At 41.1% G+C, this 22614-nt stretch overlaps 1 protein-coding gene across 4 annotated transcripts in view; it reads left to right on the forward strand.

Annotated features, from left to right (window-relative positions):
* Window positions 1-22614, forward strand: part of LOC122937713 (ATP-binding cassette sub-family B member 5-like) — a 383155-nt gene that overhangs the window by 115263 nt on the left and 245278 nt on the right. For 3 of the 4 annotated variants that reach the window (XM_044292696.1, XM_044292699.1, XM_044292702.1), the window contains 4 exons: window positions 8525-8665; window positions 16390-16546; window positions 17607-17804; window positions 18255-18461. The exons of the other annotated variant lie outside the window; for it this stretch is intronic. In XM_044292696.1, the coding sequence (XP_044148631.1) occupies window positions 8525-8665; window positions 16390-16546; window positions 17607-17804; window positions 18255-18461 (703 nt within the window). The remainder of the gene's footprint in view (window positions 1-8524; window positions 8666-16389; window positions 16547-17606; window positions 17805-18254; window positions 18462-22614) is intronic. 4 annotated transcript variants of the gene reach the window in all.

Here is a 22614-nt window from a genome sequence, read left to right on the forward strand (position 1 = left end):
GTAGACTTTTTATATCCACTGTATAATCAAATAATTCCCAACAGCTGTTCCTCCAACAAAGGAAAAAACTGTGCTGAAAACAGGGGTGGCATAAAAAATAAAAAAAAGGGATTGCAATGATCCGGAAGGGATCCAAGTTTCATAAAAACATTCATTTATACTGAAGAACTAGATCATATTTCTATTCGGACCACCTGGAACACAAGTCCCTAATCTAAACATCCAGAAAGCTTCCCTACTTTGGAGCTTCTGTCTGTGGTGGCCCCATCTAATAGGTAAAGAAACCCTTTCCACCCCCTGCACTAGAAACGCAGTAATACTGCCTTTGTGAACAGTAGCAAAGTGGAAAGTGGCCGCTGAAACATTTCGTGTTCCGTGGGATGTCAGACAAGTTTTTCCTAATTCTGGCCTTAATCTGTTTATTGGTACAACTTACATATTGCAGCAAGTAATCTTTGCAAGTAATGACATAAACGGCATACTCAGCGTTACAATTCATGTATTGTTGTATCTTATAATAAATGCCATTTGCTGTAGAAGTATTGTCTGGCTGACATTCATGTAGTTACAGCAAAGGTTTATTCCCTGAACGATTATGCCCACCACGCCATGAAAATGTTGGCAATCGACGATGAAAATTTGGCACCCATAGAAACGCCAGAGATCTGGAGAAAGAAATCCCCATAAAACATAAGAAAATTATGTCTTAATAAAAAGGTCAATTGAAAAACACAAAAAATCCTGGAGAACCATCGTGTAGTTGCTATAGGTTGCCAAATACCATCACAGAGCCTTAATGCCAAGCTGGTGGGGAATATTCGTATATAAAGAGACTACATGAGCAGTAACCAAAGTATAGTTTTTCTGCCATTTAAAATCTTCAAAGTTTTGTAAAACCATACATGTGTCTTTTAAATAGCCTGGATAGTGGGACTTATGGTTGTAAAAGGGAGTCAACCCCGAAATCTTTCAAAGTAGGAACCAATGCCTGCAACAATGGGTCTAAGAAAATGGTGGAAAGCCCTCCTTATGGATTTTAGGTAACACATAAAAAATAGGAGTGACCACATGAACCACAAAAATGTAGTCAATTTCTTTTTTGCTGAGGATACCTAAAGCAAAATCCTCTTGTAGAATGACCATCAGCTTTTCCTGATAAAGGGGGAGCGAATCGCTTAGCATATTGATTATCTGCATTTTATATACCTCACTATCTAATAAGTGAACAGATCCCCCTTATCAGCTTCCTTGATAACCACATTCTGCATACCAGCAAGTGCCTGGAACACAACATATTCATCTCTGGACATATTATTTTTGACGTTTCAGAATTTTACCTCATCATTTAATAAACATAGATCCTTCTCCATTAAATCCTGGAAGCTGTCAAGAGCCCGTGATCAAGACTGAACAGGATAAAAATCCCTGTTGGAGGTTCTAAAGGACCCAGAGGTGTTCACCTGAGTATCATCCGCCGGCTCTTGACACATCTCCTGGAGAGAAACAACATGTGCCAAATCAAAAAAATCAAAATCAATTGCTGCCGTAGCCCCCCGTGGAACGCCCATCTTAGCAGATGCTACTTGCTGACAGCCTGCAACAGCCTATGCATCACCACATATATCTATATTAGCAAAATGATTTTTAAGAGTAAAATTCCTAGCAAGGCGATTAACGTCAATAATAATGCGATACAAATCAAAATGGCAAGCTGGCGAAAATGATAGTCCCTTTTTCAAGAGAGTCTCTTGCACCGTAGACAATATCATGGAGGAGAGATTGATTACCTGTACGTCCTCAGTGTCCATTTGCGGGGGGACGGGTATCTGTGACCTCTTGTGGTGCTTCATCCCCGCCATTTTTTACTGATTGCTTCCTCCCACATGTTTCCTGGCCAGTGGATGTTTCACCAGGACCACTAGCCAAAGGTAATGGAGATTTACCTGTTTCAGGGGCTGAGTCAGTGGAGTCCAACTCAGTTGAACTGAATGATACTCCAGAGGCGCAGATTTTTTCCTGATCGAACGCAGAGTTGTCGCCTTTGTGCATGGCCATGAGTACACTGTATTTGTATTATAATCCATAAGATCTCTGTAATAATTATTTTGTTTGAACTGGATAAGTCCCTTAATAATTTATTAAGGTTCTCTTTGAGCTTATCATCCAGTGTAGTAAACAGTGTTGTCTGTGCATGGCCTTGTAGGCTCTCTTGTATAGTTTTTATCTCAACGTACAAGTCTTTTAGAGCTTGTTCCTCATGTTCAATTATGAGTTGCATCAATTTAAATGAACAATGAGATAAAGTCTCTTTCCATTGAACAAGAAAAACGTCTGAATACACAGTGGTCGGTTTCTTTCTCCGTCTTAATCCCCGTGGGAACATATTTTTATCCACACATTTCTTTAGGGATGTAAGATCCCACAACATGCTCAGTTCTTTAGTTAAGTTTTAGTTTAGATTTTGAGATCCAAGGTTTCCTGTGTCTTTGGGTCCGATGTATTAAATATACTGTCAATTTTTTTCATTTGGTCCTCACATTCCTCCATGGACCTCAATGCTGTGGACTCCATAATACCTTAGATCTCAAATTCTTTTTGCTATACAGTATATCAAAAAATCTAAACGGAGTCTTAATAGAAAATATGATCTAGTTTTTCAGTATAAATGGATGTTTTTATGAGACTTGGATCCCTTTTGGATCATTGCAATGCCTTTTTTACATTTTTATTCCACCCCTGTTTTCAGCACTGTTTTTTCCTTTGTTGGAAGAACAGGTGTTGGGGATTATTTAATTATATGTGATCATGCCCTGGTCTATAAGAAGTGGATTTGCCTTAGGCTACTTTCACACTAGCGTTTTTTAAATCCGGCGTTCAATTCCGACACTGGAACTGCCCGTCGGATCCGTAAAAACGTGTGAAAACGGATTACATTTTAATCCTGATCAGGGTTTTGATCACAATGAAAAACGCATTGGAAAAAACGGATCCGCCATTTGACTGAACACACGACGCCGGATCCGGCGTTAATACAAGTCAATGGGAAAAAGGCCTGATCCGGCGTTCAGTCAAAGTGTTCAGGATTTTTGGCCGGAGGTAAAAATACAACATGCTACGGTTTTCTGAAAAGCCTGATCAGTCAAAAACTGAACTGAAGACATCCTGATGCATCCTGAACGGATTACTCTCCATTCAGAATGCATTAGGATAAAACTGATCAGTTATTTTCTGGATTTGAGCCCCTAGGACGGAACTCAGCGCCGGAAAAGAAAAACGCTAGTGTGAAAGTACCCTTAGTTTTAATATGTCATGATGAAGGACCAACACGTCTAGGGTCCGAAACGCGTAGACTACACTGATTTTGGATTTTATCTGCTATAAATAAGGAATTATTTTTATGGGATGCTGGATCTGCTGCTTTTTGAGATAAAATATTTATAGTATTATTTTATTAAGCAGGATGATAGATAGATAGATAGATAGATAGATAGATAGATAGATAGTTAGCAGATAGATAGCAGATAGATAGCTATATAATAGATACAAATTTTAGAGTATTATTTTATAGATAATAGATAAATAGATAGATAGATAGATAGATAGATAGATAGATAGATAGCTGCTGGATAAATAGATAGATTGATATGTGATAGATAGATAGATAGATATGTGATAGATAGATAGATAGATAGATAGATAGATAGATATGTGATAGATAGATAGATAGATAGATAGATAGATAGATAGATATTAGATAAAACACAGGTATATAGAAAGATAAATGGATAGATAGATTGATTGATAGATATTAGAAGATAGATAGAAAGTTAGCTTAATAGATAATAGATAAAATGCTTATCTATTAAATGATAGATTTGGGCTAGATAGATAGGTAACTAGATACATAACAGGTATATAGAAAGATAAATGGGCATATATATATATATATATATATATATATATATATAAATGGATAGATAGATAGATAGATAGATAGATAGATAATAAATCTAATATTTATCTATTAAATGATAGATTTGGGCTAGATATTTAGGTAACTAGATCAAATAACAGGTATATAGAAAGATAAATTGGGTATATAGATAGATTATTTATCTATTATATGGCTTTTTGCTATTGTCACAGCTTCTCGTAGTAACACATCTATAAACAGTGTGGACTTCTAAATTTGGTAGGTGTTTGTACAAATTGTTGGACAGACAGTGTATTAGAAGATAGATACATTTTATCGGCACCCGGGAAAGTTGGTTGCCGCAATTAGCTATTGTTAATATTTATAAATGATACATATCTGTGTTAGATGCGGTGATCAAATATTTTGCTTAAATCCCGTATGCCTTTGATTTTATTAAACATGATCGTATATAATTAAAGCAAATTTACAACATCGCAGGTCCTGCAGGATCTAACAAAGGGACTGCGGCAGTTCCCCAGGTCCACTAACAAAGGGACTGCGGCAGTTCCCCTTCCAGGACCTGCAGAGACTAGTGATGAGCGGCAGGGGCAATATTCAAATTCGCAATATTTGGGCGAATATTTGCGAATTCGCAATAATTTTCTTAATTGCGAAAATCTACACTCTTGCTACATTTTTCAAGCTGCTAGAAGTTTCCTGAGACTGGAGAAAATGATTGGCACGGAAGAACATTACAATAGCTTTATGTGCAGATAGAGTGCTCCAATATATTCGCGATTGCGCAAATCGGCAATTAATGATGCGCATATTTTGGAGGAATACGTGCAACTTCACATTTTAGCAGGCCTGACTACATATTACTGATTGGTGCACTAAGTATTGTTGTGACATTACAGCGCTATGTCTGTAGCATGTATGTATGGACAGCAGAACCTATCAGCTACACCATATCACTAGGTAACCTACACTGACTAATATCACTAGGTAATCTCCCACTATCTATCTGTATTACAAACCGGATTCCAAAAAAGTTGGGACACTATACAAATTGTGAATAAAAACTGAATGCAATGATGTGGAGGTGCCAACTTCTAATATTTTATTCAGAATAGAACATAAATCACGGAACAAAAGTTTAAACTGAGAAAATGTACCATTTTAAGGGAAAAATATGTTGAATCAGAATTTCATGGTGTCAACAAATCCCCAAAAAGTTGGGACAAGGCCATTTTCACCACTGTGTGGCATCTCCCCTTCTTCTTACAACACTCAACAGACGTCTGGGGACCGAGGAGACCAGTTTCTCAAGTTTAGAAATAGGAATGCTCTCCCATTCTTGTCTAATACAGGCCTCTAACTGTTCAATCGTCTTGGACCTTCTTTGTGGCACCTTGCTCTTTATGATGCACCAAATGTTCTCTATAGGTGAAAGAGCTGGACTGCAGACTGGCCATTTCAGTACCCGGATCCTTCTCCTACGCAGCCATGATGTTGTGATTGATGCAGAATGTGGTCTGGCATTATCTTGTTGAAAAATGCAGGGTCTTCCCTGAAAGAGATGACGTCTGGATGGGAGCATATGTTGTTCTAGAACCTCAATATATTTTTCTGCATTGATGGTGCCTTTCCAGACATGCAAGCTGCCCATGCCACACGCACTCATGCAACCCCATACCATCAGAGATGCAGGCTTCTGAACTGAGCGTTGATAACAACTTGGGTTGTCCTTGTCCTCTTTGGTCCGGATGACATGGCGTCCCAGATTTCCAAAAAGAACTTTGAATCGTGACTCGTCTGACCACAGAACAGTCTTCCATTTTGCCACACTCCATTTTAAATGATCCCTGGCCCAGTGAAAACGCCTGAGCTTGTGGATGTTGCTTAGAAATGGCTTCTTCTTTGCACTGTAGAGTTTCAGCTGGCAACGGATTGTGTTCACTGACAATGGTTTCTGGAAGTATTCCTGAGCCCATTCTGTGATTTCCTTTACAGTAGCATTCCTGTTTGTGGTGCAGTGTCGTTTAAGGGCCCGGAGATCACGGGCATCCAGTATGGTTTTACGGCCTTGACCCTTACGCACAGAGATTGTTCCAGATTCTCTGAATCTTCGGATGATGTTATGCACAGTTGATGATGATAGATGTAAAGTCTTTGCAATTTTTCGCTGGGTAACACCTTTCTGATATTGCTCCACTATCTTTCTGCGCAACATTGTGGGAATTGGTGATCCTCTACCCATCTTGGCTTCTTAGAGACACTGCCACTCTGAGAAGCTCATTTTATACCCAATCATGTTGCCAATTGACCTAATTAGTGTTAATTGGTCTTCCAGCTCTTCGTTATGCTCAAATTAACTGTTTTTCAGCCTCTTATTGCTACTTGTCCCAACTTTTTGGGGATTTGTTGACACCGTGAAAATTTGAATCAACGTATTTTCCTTTAAAATGATACATTTACTCGGATTAAACGTTTGATCTGTCATCTACGTTCTATTACAAATAAAATATTGACATTTGCCATCTCCACATCATTGCATTCAGTTTTTATTCACAATTTGTTTAGTGTCCCAACTTTTTTGGAATCCGGTTTGTATATATATGAGCTAACTAACTATCTAATCTAATTAAATGGGTTCTGCAGTTTGTTTAAGCTGATCGGCGGGGGTTCGACACCCGGGACCCCCGCCAATTAGCTGATCGAGAAGGCAGTGGCACTCCAGCAGCGCCGCGGCCTTCTCACTGTTTACCGCAGGCCCAGTGACGTCACGACTAGTATAAACTGGCCTGGGCGCGGCTACGCTCTGTTCACTTGAATGGAGCTTAGCCCCGCCCAGGCCAGTGATACTAGTCGTGATGTCACTGGGCCTGCGGTAAACAGTCAGAAGGCCGCGGCGCTGCTGGAGCGCCGCTGCCTTCTCAAACAGCTGATCGGCAGGGGTCCCGGGTGTCGGCCCCCTCCAATCAGATGCTGATGATCTATCCAGACGATAGATAATTAGTTTAAACAAACTGCAGAACCCCTTTAAACAGTAAAGCACAGAGCACAGCAATGACACTGCTATCTCTCTCTCTCAGAACTCCATGAAACTGCTGAAAATGGCTGCTGGGGAGGTTCTTATATAGTAAGGGGTTGGCAAATTTACTATTGGTTGCTAGGAATGTTGCTAAGCTCAGACAAAGACATTGTAGCCTTCTCATTGGCCCACAAGCAAGAAGGGAGGTTACTGATGAAAAAAAAAAAAATCGAGAATATTCATGAATGCAAATATATAGCACTATATTCTAAATCTTCGCAAATTCTCGAAGTGGCGATATTCGCGATAAAAATTTGCGATTTGAATATTCGCGCCCAACACTAGTGGTGACATCATCAAAGCTACTTTAACTTTAGGAAGATAGATGGATCAATTAGACATTGTCAATATTTATAATAGTTTAGTAAGAGGTTAATACAAGCTTTATATCATTTTATTTTTAAAGGTATTAAAACTTAATTGAATTACTGACGCAATATCAGATCTAACAGAATTAGGGGTGTTAAATAGGCGGTATTTAGGCGTGGTTTTGGCGGGATTGGGAGGGGTTGTGGGCAGATTGGGTGGGGTTATGGACGGGGAAAGTGGTGTGTCGACCTGTCACTTTTGATTTGACGAAATATCCTGACCTATACTACTCTTAGAATAGGGGATAAGTGTCTGATCAGCTGAGATCCAACCACTTGGGCATTCACTGATCATGAAAATGGGCGCCCACACCCCCCGGTTTTAATGGAGCAGAGAACATGCGTGCGTGACTTACTCTCCTCTCAAATAGGGATAGGCAATGAGTTGTCTTAATAGGACATCCCCTTTAACCCAATTTTCTTTATGTTTTTAAACAGATGGCAGATTTTGTGGGGGAAAAAAGGATCAGACATGTTGGATTTCAAAATGTATGATCCTTTGTTCCCGTGGGAGAAAGCCTCTGCAGCACTCTATACTTTTTTTTTTGGGGGGGGGGGGGGGGGGGGCATCTACCAGGGCTTTTACACCAAAATTCTGGCATAGAAAAGTCACACATTTTGTGGTATGCTGTATTTGTTGCAAATGTGTGACTTTTTGGCCCTCACTTTTCATATGTGGCTGGAAATGGGGCGTTGCAGAAGGCCCAACACGTTTTTCTTTGTTCACATGCAGAAACCTATGGCAGCTAGTAGGCAGCTGTAGACTAGATATGTCACACGACCTGCTGGAGGATGCGAGAAATTCGTGAGAGGCCTCAACATACATTTGTTGCATCCTATGGCAGCAAAGAGGGAATCTATACTGGAACTTGATAAATGTCTGATAGAGATTGACTGAACAGCTGTTTGCCGATCAATCATTTCATGTATATGGCCAGCTTAACTTCCACACAATGCTAGCAACACGCAACAAGCTTTATTTCACATATCATTGACTTTAAATGTTAGCAGATTTCAATGACCAGTCACAACGTAATGAAGATCAGGTCATGTACAAATATCTGTAGGTGTTTACTGGTATGCACGATCTAGCCTTTTATTGTACACATGTTATTTTAACATTGCCTTTAACCTGTTATATTTTAGGAATGCCCAGCGCAAGGCTCAGACGTATGGCATCTGTTTTGCATTTAGCCAGTCCTTCATACATTTCACCTATGCTGCAAGCTACCGTTTTGGGGGTTATATGATTGAAATTGGAAGGATGAACCCAGAGGACGTATTTCTGTAAGTATTTTTTCTAGGGGTATTATATTGATGGATAGCAGGACTGTGGCTGAGGAATCTCATTCTTGTCTTGCATTGCTGTTTAACTGAAATGGGAGCAGATGACATAATATGAAATAAAGATAGAATCTATGTTATATCAGCAAACCAAATGCATCTTTCAAATGGTGTATGTGAATATTAAGGCAGTTAATTAAAATATATTAAATATCGAAGGCCATTTTCCATTATGTGACTGTAAAAAAAAGACTTGCACTATTGTATCTGGTTGTGGGGGAAGGGGCATTCTAGCTGGCAGCAGAGGGTGGGCTCATTGTCAATGTGGGCACTGCGGCTGATACTAGGGCACACTGTGTGGCTAGCACTCTATACACTGTGGCTGGCATTTTATGGAGGAGGAAGAGTACACTGTAGCTGGCACGGTGGCAGAAGCGTGGCTGACGACAAGGCATTGACGAAGGGAACTGGATTGCACTGTGTGGGACTACTTGACATTGTATGAGGGGGCACTCTATGACTGGAAGTGGCACAAACCAGTTAGTACTGTATAGGGTAGACTGTTGCTGGCTCTGTGAAAAGAGAACACACTGCAACACATGTAGAAATATATTAAAATATATATATATTTTTTTTTTTCTTCAAATAATTTTTATTGAAAATAAGAATCATTACATACGATTAGATATGTTGAATCACATATTGGTATCGATTGAAGACATATGAATAACATAAGGTAACAGGTGGTTTGACAGGTATTGTTTGACATAGTTCCTTAGGATGGATGGTACAATAGATAATACAGATTTAATCCACATCTAATATAACTCTATATGGGTTATGTTAGAGTCCAATTATAGTAAGCGGACTTAGTCAGATACGGCATATGTAAGCTAGAAAAGTGAGGTGTTTATGTTCCTGTATGTAAGCCAATCTTTCCATTGTTTCCTATATAATTGTATATTACGGTTTTCCCAGGCTGCAATTTCTTCAAACCTACATAATTGATCGACCTTCCCTATCCACTGAGAGGGGGAATGTACTTCTTCAGAAAGCCAAAATGTAGGTACTAACAGATGTGCTGCACTTAACATAGTAAGGAATACTTTGGTTGGTGGTAGTTTAGATGTAGATGGCGGTAGACCTAGTAGAGCTAATTGAGGAGAGAATGGGATATTCGTTTTACATATCATGTTGGCTTTGGCGAAGATTTCCCTCCACCAATCCTGAAGTGGAGGGCATTCCCACCATATATGGAGAAATGAACAGAATTGAACCCCTATCCTTTTTACATCTCCAGCACGTATCTATATTATTTGGACTATAGCGGCAAGTGATATCTGGAGTCCTATACCACCTTGTTAAAATGTTATACCCGTTTTCTTGGGTGCGAACGCACCTAGAGGTTTTGTGGGGCAGTAATAAAAGTTTTGAGGTCTCTGTTTGAGAGAAGCTAATATCCAAGTCCCTTTCCCATAGCCCAATAAATGCTGGTTTAGTCATTGACATTGGATTGTTTAATTTCCTATAAATTTGGGATATTAGTTTAGTATGTTTGGATTGATCCATTATTATACTTTCAAACCAGGTCAGTGGGCGTAGTATGTCATTCTTAGAGATATTCTTTAATATAAAGGAGCGTATGAAAGACAGTAGGTAAGGGAAGTGTTTGCATTCCGGGAAAATATTTAAAATATTTTTACTTTCCAATACCACACCATTATCGTCAAAAAGTGAGAAGAGGCGCAGTATAGAGTTTTGAACTGAGTGGGGTAGACAGTCATTCAGGTTAGATGGAGCATATGCTAATATGTCTTTTATTTGTATCAATGGAGATGGTAATGGTATGGCATGCTGCGATTGTTGGAACCATTTCAGGTCTCAATTGTCGACTTAACAATTGGGTTGAGGGGTCTATCTTGGGTTGGAAAAAATTTTGCACCCACTAGGAGACCTGAAGGAAACAAACCTAGGTCATCCTGTTCCATGGACACCCAAGGCTTCTGGTTTGGGTGTGTCATCCAATCCACGAATCTAGAAAGCATTACTGCTCTCCCGTATAGTTCCGGGTCAGGTAAGCCTATTCCCCCATTAGCCTTAGGTTTACAGAGAACAGAACGAGCTAGTCGAGCCCTTTTCCCGGCCCAAATAAATTAGCTAATTTGTCGTTTAAGTTTAATGTAGTATATTTTTGGGACTGGGATCGGTAGTACTTGCTGCAGGTATGTTAATCTTGGTAAGACCAATGAGGTTACAATATTCTTCCTACCAAACCATGATAACATTGGATTCCTTAACCCAGCTAATTGTTCAGATATAGACTGAAGGAGAGGAGTAAAATTCATTCGAAAGAGAGTGGATGGATCGGGCCCGATCTTGACTCCTAGATATGTAATATATGGAGTGTCCCAGTTAAAGGGGGAGTTTGCCTTTAATGAGTTCCTAATTGAGGAAGGAAGGTCTATAGTGATAATATGGGATTTGCTCATATTAATTTTGAAGTTTGAGTATGAACTAAACTGTTCTAAAATCTTATAAATCATAGGTAGGGCTTTGGTTGGGTTGGTATTCATTATTAACAGATCGTCTGCGAAAGCAGCTACCTTATGTTCATTTTGATTTATCTTTATACCTACTATCTCTTTCTCCAGTCTAATAGCCTGGAGCAGTGTCTCCATTACGAGGACAAATAATAGGGGTGAAAGTGGGCATCCCTGTCTGGTGCCATTCCTGATGTTAAAGGAGGGGGACAGAGTGTCGTTAATGATGATAGAAGCTGAGGCATGGGTATACAGGGAAAAGATGGCATTAATATATTGGTCAGGGAATTTAATTGTTTTAAGGACTTCTCTCATATAGTCCCAGCTAACCCCGTCGAAGGATTTTTCTGCGTCCATGCTAAGGAGGACTAGAGGCCGTCTAAGCTTTTTTGTAAGGTAAATAGCGTTGGCGGTGTTATCTCTGCCCTCCCTACCACGGACGAAGCCGACTTGGTCTTCTTTGATTAGAGATGGCAGGAATGATGACAAGCGGGTTGCAAGCATCTTAACTAATAATTTCAAATCCAGATTTAACAGGGAGATTGGGCGATAATTAGAGCATTGGGAGCTATCCTTCCCTTCTTTAGGGATCAGTGTGATATGTGCTCTGGTTATATCTGAGGATAATGGGACACCAGACAGGGAGCTATTAAATATAGAGAGAAGGTATGGGCCTAATATATTATGGAAAGTGCAGTAATATAAAGCCGGGTAGCCGTCAGGCCCAGGACTTTTCCCAGTAGGAAGTTGTTTAATTGCTGTGTCAAGTTCCAGCATTGTAAAAGGGGCTTGTAAAATTTGAACTTGGGAATCCGAGAGTACCGGTAAGGCAAGGGACTTAAGGAAGGAGGTTACTGATTCTTTTGGGGGATGGAGGGGGGTAGTAGTAGTACTTTTGAAATTGTTTGGCTATTTCTGGGATAGTAGACACCTCTTCCTTGTTAGTAGTTCTAATCTTGTGTATATAGTTATGGGATTTCCTCTGCTTAATACGTTGCATCATGAATTTGGATGCCTTATCTCCATGCGCATAGTATTTGTATTGCGCATGGAGATAATACTTGGCAGAAGCTGTATTGAGCAGGGTCTTTAGAGTGTTTTTTAAATCTGTGAGGTGGGAGTCTAATAGAGAACTTTTATGAACAGTTTCTAATCTATGGATCTGGGCTAGGAGTTCTTCTACTTTTTTCTTCCTCTCCTTTTTGATTCTTGACCTCATACTAATGAATTGGCCTCTCATGTAGGCCTTGTGGGTGTCCCATAGTATGTGGGGGGATGTGACAGGAAGGGAATTAAGGGAAAAAATTCCTCCATAAGTTTTTGGATGTACACTTTGTTTCCTTCTGATGAAATCAGCTGTTCATTAAGTCGCCATCTAAATGCTTTAGATTCTAGTGATGGAGCTTGAATTGTAATAAATACTGGGGCATGGTCAGATAAAAGTATATTACCTATGAAGGCGTGCGTACACAAATGTAGGTGTTCTATTGACACAAATATGTAATCGAGCCTTTGATACGAATTGTGGGGGTGGGAAAAGAAGGTGTAGTCCTGCCTGGAGGGATTAAGGAGACGCCATACGTCGTGGACCGCTCCCTGATGTAATTTATTCCTAAGTTGTCTCAGTGCTCTAGTGGATAGAGTTGATTTTTGGGTTGATGAGTCTATAGAAGGATTTAATGCTAAATTCAGATCACCTCCAAGCACCACCACGCCCTCTCTGAATGACTCCAAAAGAGTTAGTGTCTCTATCAGCAATGAGATCTGTTTGACATTTGGGGCGTAGAAGTTTGCAAAGGTATAAGTCTGATTAGCTATTTTGCCCTTCAACAGTATATATCTGCCTTCAACATCTTGAATATGTGAAATATATAAGAAAGGCAGACCCCTCAAGAACCCCACACTCACACCTCTGGATGCCGCAGAATTTGATCCACAGTGATACCAGTGTGGGTAAATGGATCTAGATAGGTCAGGGTATTTATTAAATTTGAAATGCGTCTCCTGGAGCATCAGGACTGAGCATTTTTCTTTTTTAGCTAAGGAGAATATCTGACTATGTTTTGATGGAGCATTAAAACCCTTAACATTGAAGGTGGCAATGCACAGGTCAGCCATCTAATGATAAAATGACTGCTGAAATTTTTTTGAAAAAGATGTGTAGGTGCAATTTGTTTGTACTTAACCGTCCAAGGCGGAGTTACAGGGCTGCAGAAGCGTCCCCCTCTCTTTTGGAGATATAGAGTTGACTTTCTATGATACCTGTCATAAAACCAACAATAAAATAATAACAACAGTGAGAACAGTTTGGAATATTGATCGAGCAAGTAGATCACTAATATTAGAGTAAAGTTACTCCAGGAATAGAGTAGGGGGGATAATATGCACATTGTAATGTGACTTATTCTAGTACCCTCAGAATAAGTAATAATTAGGCACTTAGTAAAAGACATGCAGCTAACACCGCGATATCACAACTCCAAATTCAGGAGTGGTTATGAAGGGTTAAGACCCAAATCAAGGTAAACATTCAAAAAATTACTAATGAAACATATACTCAAGGAATCTCTGATGAGCATGAAACGTTTCTTAGGATTGGATCTAGAGTCCTTCAAGAATCATGGAGTGGAAGGCGTCTTGGAGTTGAATGTCGGCTTCTCCTGGATCTTTGGGGTTTGCCGGGACGAGGTGTCTCCCAGGGATCCGCAGAAGGGAGGTCCGGTAGTGGGTTACTACTTTGAATATGATCCCAGTTCTCAATGGGTAGTTGGTTGATTTGCAGAATACCGTATGCTTTAGGCAAATCATTGAAAGAAGAGATGGATATGCGCTGACCTTCATATAGGAAGGATAACCCAAAGGGAAATAGCCATTTGTATAAGATTCTTTTGCCACGAAGCCAATCAGTAAGCGGTTTAAGTGCTCTTCTTTTTTTCAGTGTGGACTGGGCCAGGTCTTGAAATATGGTAATGGGGCAGTCCTCCAGAGCAAGTTGTTGAAAATTCCTCGCTTTACTGAGAATTGCATCCTTAACTGGGTAATGCAAGAACTTGCAAATGACGTCCCTTGGAGGGTCCGCAGGCTGTGGTTTGGGACGCAGTGCCCTGTGTGCCCTCTCAATGGTAATTTCGTGAGCGGAATCAGGACCAAGTAGTTGCAGGCATATATTCATAATGGCTTCCGGAATTTCAGCAGGGCCTATCGACTCCGGTATGCCCCTGAACCGCAAGTTATTACGTCTGCTCCTATTTTCATGGTCTTCAAGGAGTGTATATAGTGAGTTCATGTGCGCTTGATGCAGGGTCAGTGTGGAGGAGACTGCATTCTGGTGTGTCACAATAGCAGTCTGGTTATCCTCTAACATTTCAACCCTCCTTCCAATGTGGCGCATGTCCTCTTTTATAGAGGTAAGATCTGATCTGAGGGGCTCCAGGGCATCTAATAAGGCATCCTTCAAGAAAGATCTGGAGATGGGCAGGGTATCGGCCTCAGGGGAGACCTCCCTTACCTTTTCAGCTACTGTTGTATGTTTCGTAGCGCTCCCTGCAACTTTCGGCGTTCCGGGCGCCATCTTGGTTTCTTTAGCCACATGCATCTGAGCGGCTTTTTAAATAAATTTCTCCATGGATTCGCCACTTGTCGGTGCTTTGGCATGCCCTTGTGCTTCAGTAGGTCTGGGGCCACCGATCTTGACCATATTGGTGATTAAGTGCAGCTGGAATAAGGCTGTGAGGGATACTATATCAGCAGAGCTTCACTTCATGCTGCCATACAGCTCCGGTGCAGGCTCCGCCCCCCATATTAAAATATCTTTATGGTGGGTGGTTCTACTTTGGAGCTGCCGATCTGGGTCTGTATTATATTGCTTTATTTGCACTCTTTTGTCTTTGGATAATGATATTCCCCAAACCTTTATCCAAATTTCATTTGTGCATATTTTCCCCTATTAGACATTGTATATGTTACTACAGGCGACCCCGAACGGCCCCCCTTATGGTTTGCTGTGTTTTGATATATTTCTACATGCGTTGCAGTGTGTTTTGGTATTTAATACAGGTGTTTCTATTTGCATCGTTGTGTGTCAACACCTGCATAATTATGCGTTTTTTGAACAAATAGCCCACATTTATAGGTTACTATGTTGCTGGCATTGTGTAGGGCAGGCTGTGATTGGCACTGTATTAGGGCACACTGTGGTTAGCAATACAAGGGTATTCCTTCAAAAAGTGATATAGCAGGTTATTATAAGCAATAGGGATGAGCCAACCCGAACTGCAAAGTTCGGGTTCGTAACTAATTTTGCGAGTTTGGGTACCCGGACCTGAACCCGGACTATTCGACTGAAGTACGGGTTCGGGGTTCAGGCAATTTATGATTTACTTCATTATTTTCCGTTATAACATGGTTATATAGGAAAATAACATAATACTTACGACAAAAAGGCATTCCATTTTGCATTCTGTCATAATAGTCTATGGGCACATTGCAGATTTATTATGTTGCCCATAGACTTCTATTATGACGGAATGCAATATGGAATAGGTCTCCCTTTTGCATTCGGTCTTAAGTATTATGTTATTTTCCGATATAACCATGTTATTTCGGAAAATAATAAAGTGAAGTTCAGGTCCTATTCAAATTAAATGGGGTTTGGATTCAGGTTCGAGTTCAAGTCAAGTTCAGGTCCTGAATACGAACTTTGACCTGAATTTCGGCCGAACCTGGCGAACCCAAACTTCCACGGATTCGCTCATCATTAATAAGGAATATATCCTTACGTTTTTATGTAATCTAATAAAGAGCAGTTTCTAATATTTCATTTTAACTTTGTAAAACCCAGCGCCTTTTAAGTAAAGCAAAACTTTTCAATAATTCTTCATGGCGTCCTCCAGGCTACGCGTTTTGCGCTATGCAGCAGTTTATCAGAGCCTGTAGGCCTGGAGCTGTGATGAAGCACTGCATAGTGCGAAATGTGTAGCCTGGAGGATGCCATTAAGAAGTTTTTAGTCTTTATGTATTAAAAGTCATGTTTTCTTAGAAGGCGCTGAATTTTACAAAGTTTTTGCTCTGAAAGCATTTCCCACCCGAGATCTGGGGAGTGATCCGTGCTGCCACAACTACTTAACCACAGTATCGTGCATCATTAGTGGACTCTGGGTGAGCTGTGCAAACCTTTTTCTATTTTAGGGTGTTTTCTTGCCTGGCGTATGGAGCTCTTACTGTAGGACAAACATTATCCTTTGCTCCTGATTATGCAAAAGCCAAATCTGCAGCTTCCCATTTGTTTCAATTATTCAACTCTGAACCATCTATAGACAGCTACAGCAAGGATGGACTGAAACCAGTAAGTCAATCTCTTTCAGCAGGTCGGGTGTAACCTATGTTGTTTGGCATGTTGTTTTTTCTCACTGTATGTGTTGTGCATGTTGACATTCTCTAATAATTTTCTATACTATACTCCTGATGCTAAGCCCTACAGTTTTTAACCCTAAAGGTACATTCACACAACCGTAAGTGCTCCATGCCTGTACTGTGGACAGCAAATTGCAGTCTGCAATGGACAGGCACCAGCCGTGTGCATTCCGTGGTGTGGATGCAGACCCATTTACTTGAATGGGTCTGCGATCCACAAGATATGGCAAAAGATAGGACACGTCCTACCTTTTGCGGAACAGAGGCATGGATCAGAAGCCCTTGGAAGCTTTCGGGTCCGTGCCTCTGCGCCACAAAAGATAGGACATGTTCTATCTTTCGCCATATCTCGCGGATTACAGACCCATTCAGGTCAATGCAATTTGCAGTCCGCAGGACGGGCACGGAGCACTTTGGGTCATGTGAATGGACCCTAATTGGTTACAGGGCTACTGACTGAGGACAGATAACCCAACCAGACAGTACTGACTTTCTCTAGTTCTAATGACCCCTACGTGCTTCATTATGCAACTCATCAAGGGGAAAAAATAGACAAATAAGAGAAACTACTGGTCAGGAAGACAGTAACACATGTCTGAGTAGTAGTTACAGCCACATGAACTTGACTGTGAGGTGAATGAATATCCCCTCCACTGATAACATGAGAAGACATTGTATGCCTCTTAAAGTAAAAGACTAATACTCAACACTGTGTTCCACTGGCACAAAATTTGGCCAGGGTGTGAAAGGCTGCCTTATGAAACGGACACACATTTGAACTTCATGTTCACAGTAACCACTGTTGCATAGTTGCATAACCAGGCCTAGTTGCATAACCATTAAGCCTGTGTCTCCTTGGAGCAAGTCTTTGAGTTTGTTGCATTTACAACATGTATTGCCTAAATATTCCTGCACTATATATAGATATATATGTTAAAGAGGATCTTTCCAATATTGCATTATAACTTTTTATTAATAATATCTACAAATAGGAAAAATATGAAGGAAATTCGGAATTATCCAAAGTGTCCTTCAATTATCCATCTCGCCCAGATGTGCCTGTTCTGAAAGCACTATCGGTTGCAATATCAAGAGGACAAACAGTGGCATTTGTAGGTAGCAGTGGATGTGGAAAAAGCACCTCTATTCAGCTTCTCCAGAGATTCTATGATCCATCCCAAGGAGCAGTGGTAAGACCTCAAACATTATAATAATGTATAGGAGAAATGCAGTAAAAAATTATTTGCTGATATGTCATAGATGATCTGGACAGATGATATAACAAAATTATCTGGTATGAGGGGAAGAGTCAGAAGGCTCCTATACATATTAGAATCACTGTGGTTGGCCAACATACATAAAAATGTGTATGGCCAGCTTAAGACCACATCACCTGCAGCCTCACTGGTACAACAGTGTGATGGACAGGCTATGTATTAGTGTATTAGAGAAATACATAACTTTTTACTATATAATGATAACATTTTTGTAACATTGGACGTGAACTGTTATATAAGTGTGGCCATAGAGAAACATATTTTCATAGGGAAAAAAAAAAACTTTACTTTAACAAAAGGGCGTGCTCATATTAGTCTTAACTTTTTCTATCAAATCTTAAAATGTCAATTTTTTGTTTTCAGCTGTTTGACAAAGGAGAAGCCAAAAATTTGAATGTTCAATGGTTAAGAAATCAGATAGGAATTGTGTCCCAGGAGCCAGTGCTGTTTGACCGCAGTATTGCTGAAAACATTGCCTATGGGGACAACACTCGTGATGTGCCTAGGGAGGAGATAGAACAAGCTGCAAAGGCTGCAAACATTCACTCCTTCATAGAAGAGCTGCCAGAGGTAAATCTTATCTGATTAGAATAACATTACAGAACGCATACCCATTTTACATCCATAGTCCATGCACGTAGTCCAGGTTACATCTTACGGTCAGTATTTGGTTTGTATTTTGCATCAGTATTTGATCAGTAATTGTAAGCCAAAACCAGGAGTGGGTCCAAAACAGAGATGTAATAGAAATATTTGTATCTCTTCTGTGTTTTGGACTCACTACTGCTTTCGGCTTACAAATACTGGTGCAAAATACTGACTGTGTGAAAGATGCCTAACCTGGTGAGTAGGATCCGCTAAGTCTGGATGAGCAGGCCTGGAGCTGGCTAGACAGGTGGCGCTAGTGTAGCAGGGCAGGAGCACTGATAGAGTAGAAGTGGGAACCTACCAGATCTAGAAAGGTAGTTGATTTGCAAGAGCTGCTGATCTGGTACTGTAGTTGTGCAACGATAAAACTGAAAAGAGCTGTAGTAGTGCTGTGAAATGCTGATATGTGGACATGCAGTGATAGAACAGGGATGGAATACACTTGGAGTAGGAGAGCTGTAATAGTGCTGTACAAAGCTGAGTTGTAGATGTGCAACAATGAATTTAATAAACTTGGATTAGCAGAGCTGCAGTAGCAAGTCAAATGTAACTTGTAACTGAGTAGCAACAGTAGCAAGTTTAATGTAACAAAGTAGAAACAGTAGCAAGTCCAAAAGCAAGTCCAAACAAGCAGGAAGGCAAATATTAATCAAGCGAGTGCTTCCTCTGCTATGGTATCCTGGCAAACAGGGGCTCCAGAGCAAAAGGGAGGGCCATGTGCAGTGCTGGTGTCACAAAGAGGGGGAGGGAATGGTGCACCACTGACTCCACCCACACCCCTGTCCCTGCCTACTTGCAATATCAATCCTAAGTAACGGAGCGCAACTGGGCGGCGTTCCCTAGCCTTGGTAAGTGTGGAGGGACAAACAAGACAGACAAACATAGAATGGTCAACAAGCCGAGTCAGAACCAGGAGGTAACTACAGTACAAGAGGATAAGCAAAGGCGGGTCAAAAAACAACCAAAGTCAAAAACCAGGAGAAGCGAAGCAGACACAAGGAGCAAGCAAGGACGGAGACGATCAATGAGTCGGGAGTCAAAAGCCAAAGAATCACACTAGGAACTCTGGATAGGACCTTATTCACAGGCAACCTCTGGACAGCAGGTTGCCTGTATATATAGTGGGGAAGAGGAGTCGTGTGACGTGGCCAGCGCCACATGACTCATTCCCCTGCAACCAGACGTGCGCCGAGTGCTCAGCTCAGCGCTCGGACTCCTTACAGTTGCCATGGGAGTGGAGGCCGCCGATCGCGCTATAGAGGTGAGTGCGGCCGATTCCTCCCCGCCCCCGTTGCTGTGGAGAGGAGGACGCAGTGCACATCCTCGCTCCATACTAGCCACAGGGCGTCGGGGGCACTGAGGAGGGGAAACGTGAAGCCGACGCCTCGTGACAGTACCCCCCCTTTTACGAGGGGCCACCGGACCCAAAGTCACCGGAGATGGTTTGTCAGTATGATCATGATGAAACTTTTTAATCAACCTAGTAGCATGAATCCGATTAACTGGTACCCAGGAACTTACTTCAGGTCCATAACCCTTCCAATGAACCAGATATTAAAATGAGTTTCGAACTCTCCTGACGTCAATGATTTTAGAAATGACAAATTCATTTTGATCATTCACTTGTATCGGGTGAGGGGCTGCCTGCAATGGAATTACGGGTTAAACATATTTCTTAAGCAATGATTTGTGAAATACATTGTGAATATGGAACAAATCAGGCAGCTTCAACCTAAAAGATACGGGATTAATAACATTGAGGATCTCATATGGACCAATAAAACGTGGTGCAGACTTCCTGGACGACACCTTTAGCGACAAATTTTTTGGTGGACAGCCAAATTTTTTCTCCGACCTGAAAGTCCACCCCTCTGGAACGCTTCCTATTAGCCTCAATTCTCTGATCCTCCTGAGCATTTTCCAGGTTCAGTTGAACCTGAGCTCAAACTGTGCACATTTCTGACGTTACCCTATCAGCTTCAGGGTTAGGTGAAGGAACAGATGAACCAGAATTAAATCTAGGGTGGAAACCAAAATTGCAGAAAAATAGAGACACCCCAGTGGAAGAGATCACACGGTTATTAATGGCGAACTCCGCCAAAGATAGGTATTTTACCCATAACTTCTGGTTATCAGAGATGTAAGATATTAGAAATTGTTAAACAGCCTGATTAGGCCGTTCGGTTTGTCCATTGGTCTCGTGATGAAAGGCTGATGAAAAGGACAAAGATATCTCACATCTCTGACAAAAAGCTCTCCAGGATTTGGAGACAAACTGGACACCCCTGTCAGACACAATGTTTTCAGGAACTCCATGCAATCGTACAACTTGTTCCATAAACACAGAAGCCAGAGTCTTGGCATTCAGGAGCTTGGCTAGAGGAACGAAGTGTACCATTTTACTGAATCCATCAACCACTACCCAAACCACTGACTTACCCTCAAAGGGTGGCAGTAATGAAATCCATAGAAATGTGTGACCAGGGTTTACTAGGAATGGGTAGTGGTCGTAACTCACCAGCAGGACGCGTTCTTGGAGTCTTGGACTTGGCACATACTTCGCAAGCAGAGACATAAGACCTGAGATCCCTAGATAACGTGGGCCACCAAAAAGACCTGGACTCAAGTTCTCTAGTGCCATCAATTCCAGGATGCCCACAAAAAATTGAATCATGACACTCACTAAGCAGCCGGAGACGGAAATGCCCAGGAACAAAAAACTTATCTGTAGGTGTCTGTGCTGGAGCTAGATGTTGCTCTGCCTCAATATGAGATGCAAGATACGCGGATAATGCTACCACAATGATGTTAGCTGGTAAGATGGGTTCAGGAGGAATGTCAGGGGGTTGAAATGCATAAAAGCTTTGAGACAAGGCATCAGCCTTCACATTCTTACTTCCTGGCCTAAAAAAAATAGAGACGTTAAAACGCGTGAAGAATAATGCCCATCTAGCTTAAAGGAGGATTCAGCCTTTTCGCCGACTCAAGAAACAATACATTTTTATGATCAGTGACAACAGTGATACAATGTTTGGCCCCCTCTAAAAAATGTCTCCACTCCTCAAAAGCCCATTTGATTCCCGATTACCAATATCATAGTTTCTCTCAGTGAGAAAAACGCACAAGGTCTTAAATTAGTGAGGTTAGAGGGTCCCTGGGAAAGAACAGCCCCCACGCCATCCTCAGAAGCATCCACTATGAAAGGTTTCTCTTGATCCGGCTGAATCAAGACTGGGGCGTTCCTAAAAGATCTTTTAAGGGTTTCGAAGTCTTCAATGGCCTCCAAAGACCAATTAAACAAGATCCGCCCCCTTCTTAGTAAGGTCAGTCAAGGGTTTAGCAATTACCAACATTTTTTTTAATAAACTTACAGTAATAATTGGAGAACCCTAAAAAGCGCTGTAAGGTTTTTAGGGATGACTGTCTCACCCAGTCTAAAATATCTTGTACCTTACCAGGATCCATTTTAAAAGCATGTGAAGTGAGGACATAGCCAAGATACAAAATTTCTTATACCCTAAAAATGCATTTTTCTAACTTAGCAGACAGTTGATTTTTTCTTAGAATATCAAGTACTTGTCTGATATGCATAACCAGGGGCGGATTGGCCATAGACCTTACAGGGAAATTTCCTGGTGGGCCGATTCCCAGGGGGAGTGCCTGAGCCCTCCTCACGGCCGGCCAGTGGAAGTTTTTGGAGATGTATTTTGTTCTGCTGGCAGTAATTTGTGATGGACTGTGGTATTTGGCTCTGTTGGGGTGGTATGATGTGCCACAATATGGTATTACTGGCCCTGCTTTATATCAATTTGGACTGGACTACAAAACGGGGCCACTTTTAGTTTTTTTTTCCAGGGCCACTTTAAGTTCCCAGTCCGCCCCTGTGCATAACATGAGAAACCCAACTCAAAGAAAAAATCTAAATATAATCAAGATACACAATTATAAATTTGCCAATAAATTCCCTGCAAATGTCATTCATGAAACTTTGAAAAACTGCAGAAGCATTACTAAGCCCAAAAGGCATTACCAAATATTCAAAATGTCCTTCCGGAGTGTTAAAAGCAGTTTTCCA

Source organism: Bufo gargarizans, chromosome 5 (assembly GCF_014858855.1).
Source record: "Bufo gargarizans isolate SCDJY-AF-19 chromosome 5, ASM1485885v1, whole genome shotgun sequence".
NCBI lineage: Eukaryota > Metazoa > Chordata > Amphibia > Anura > Bufonidae > Bufo > Bufo gargarizans.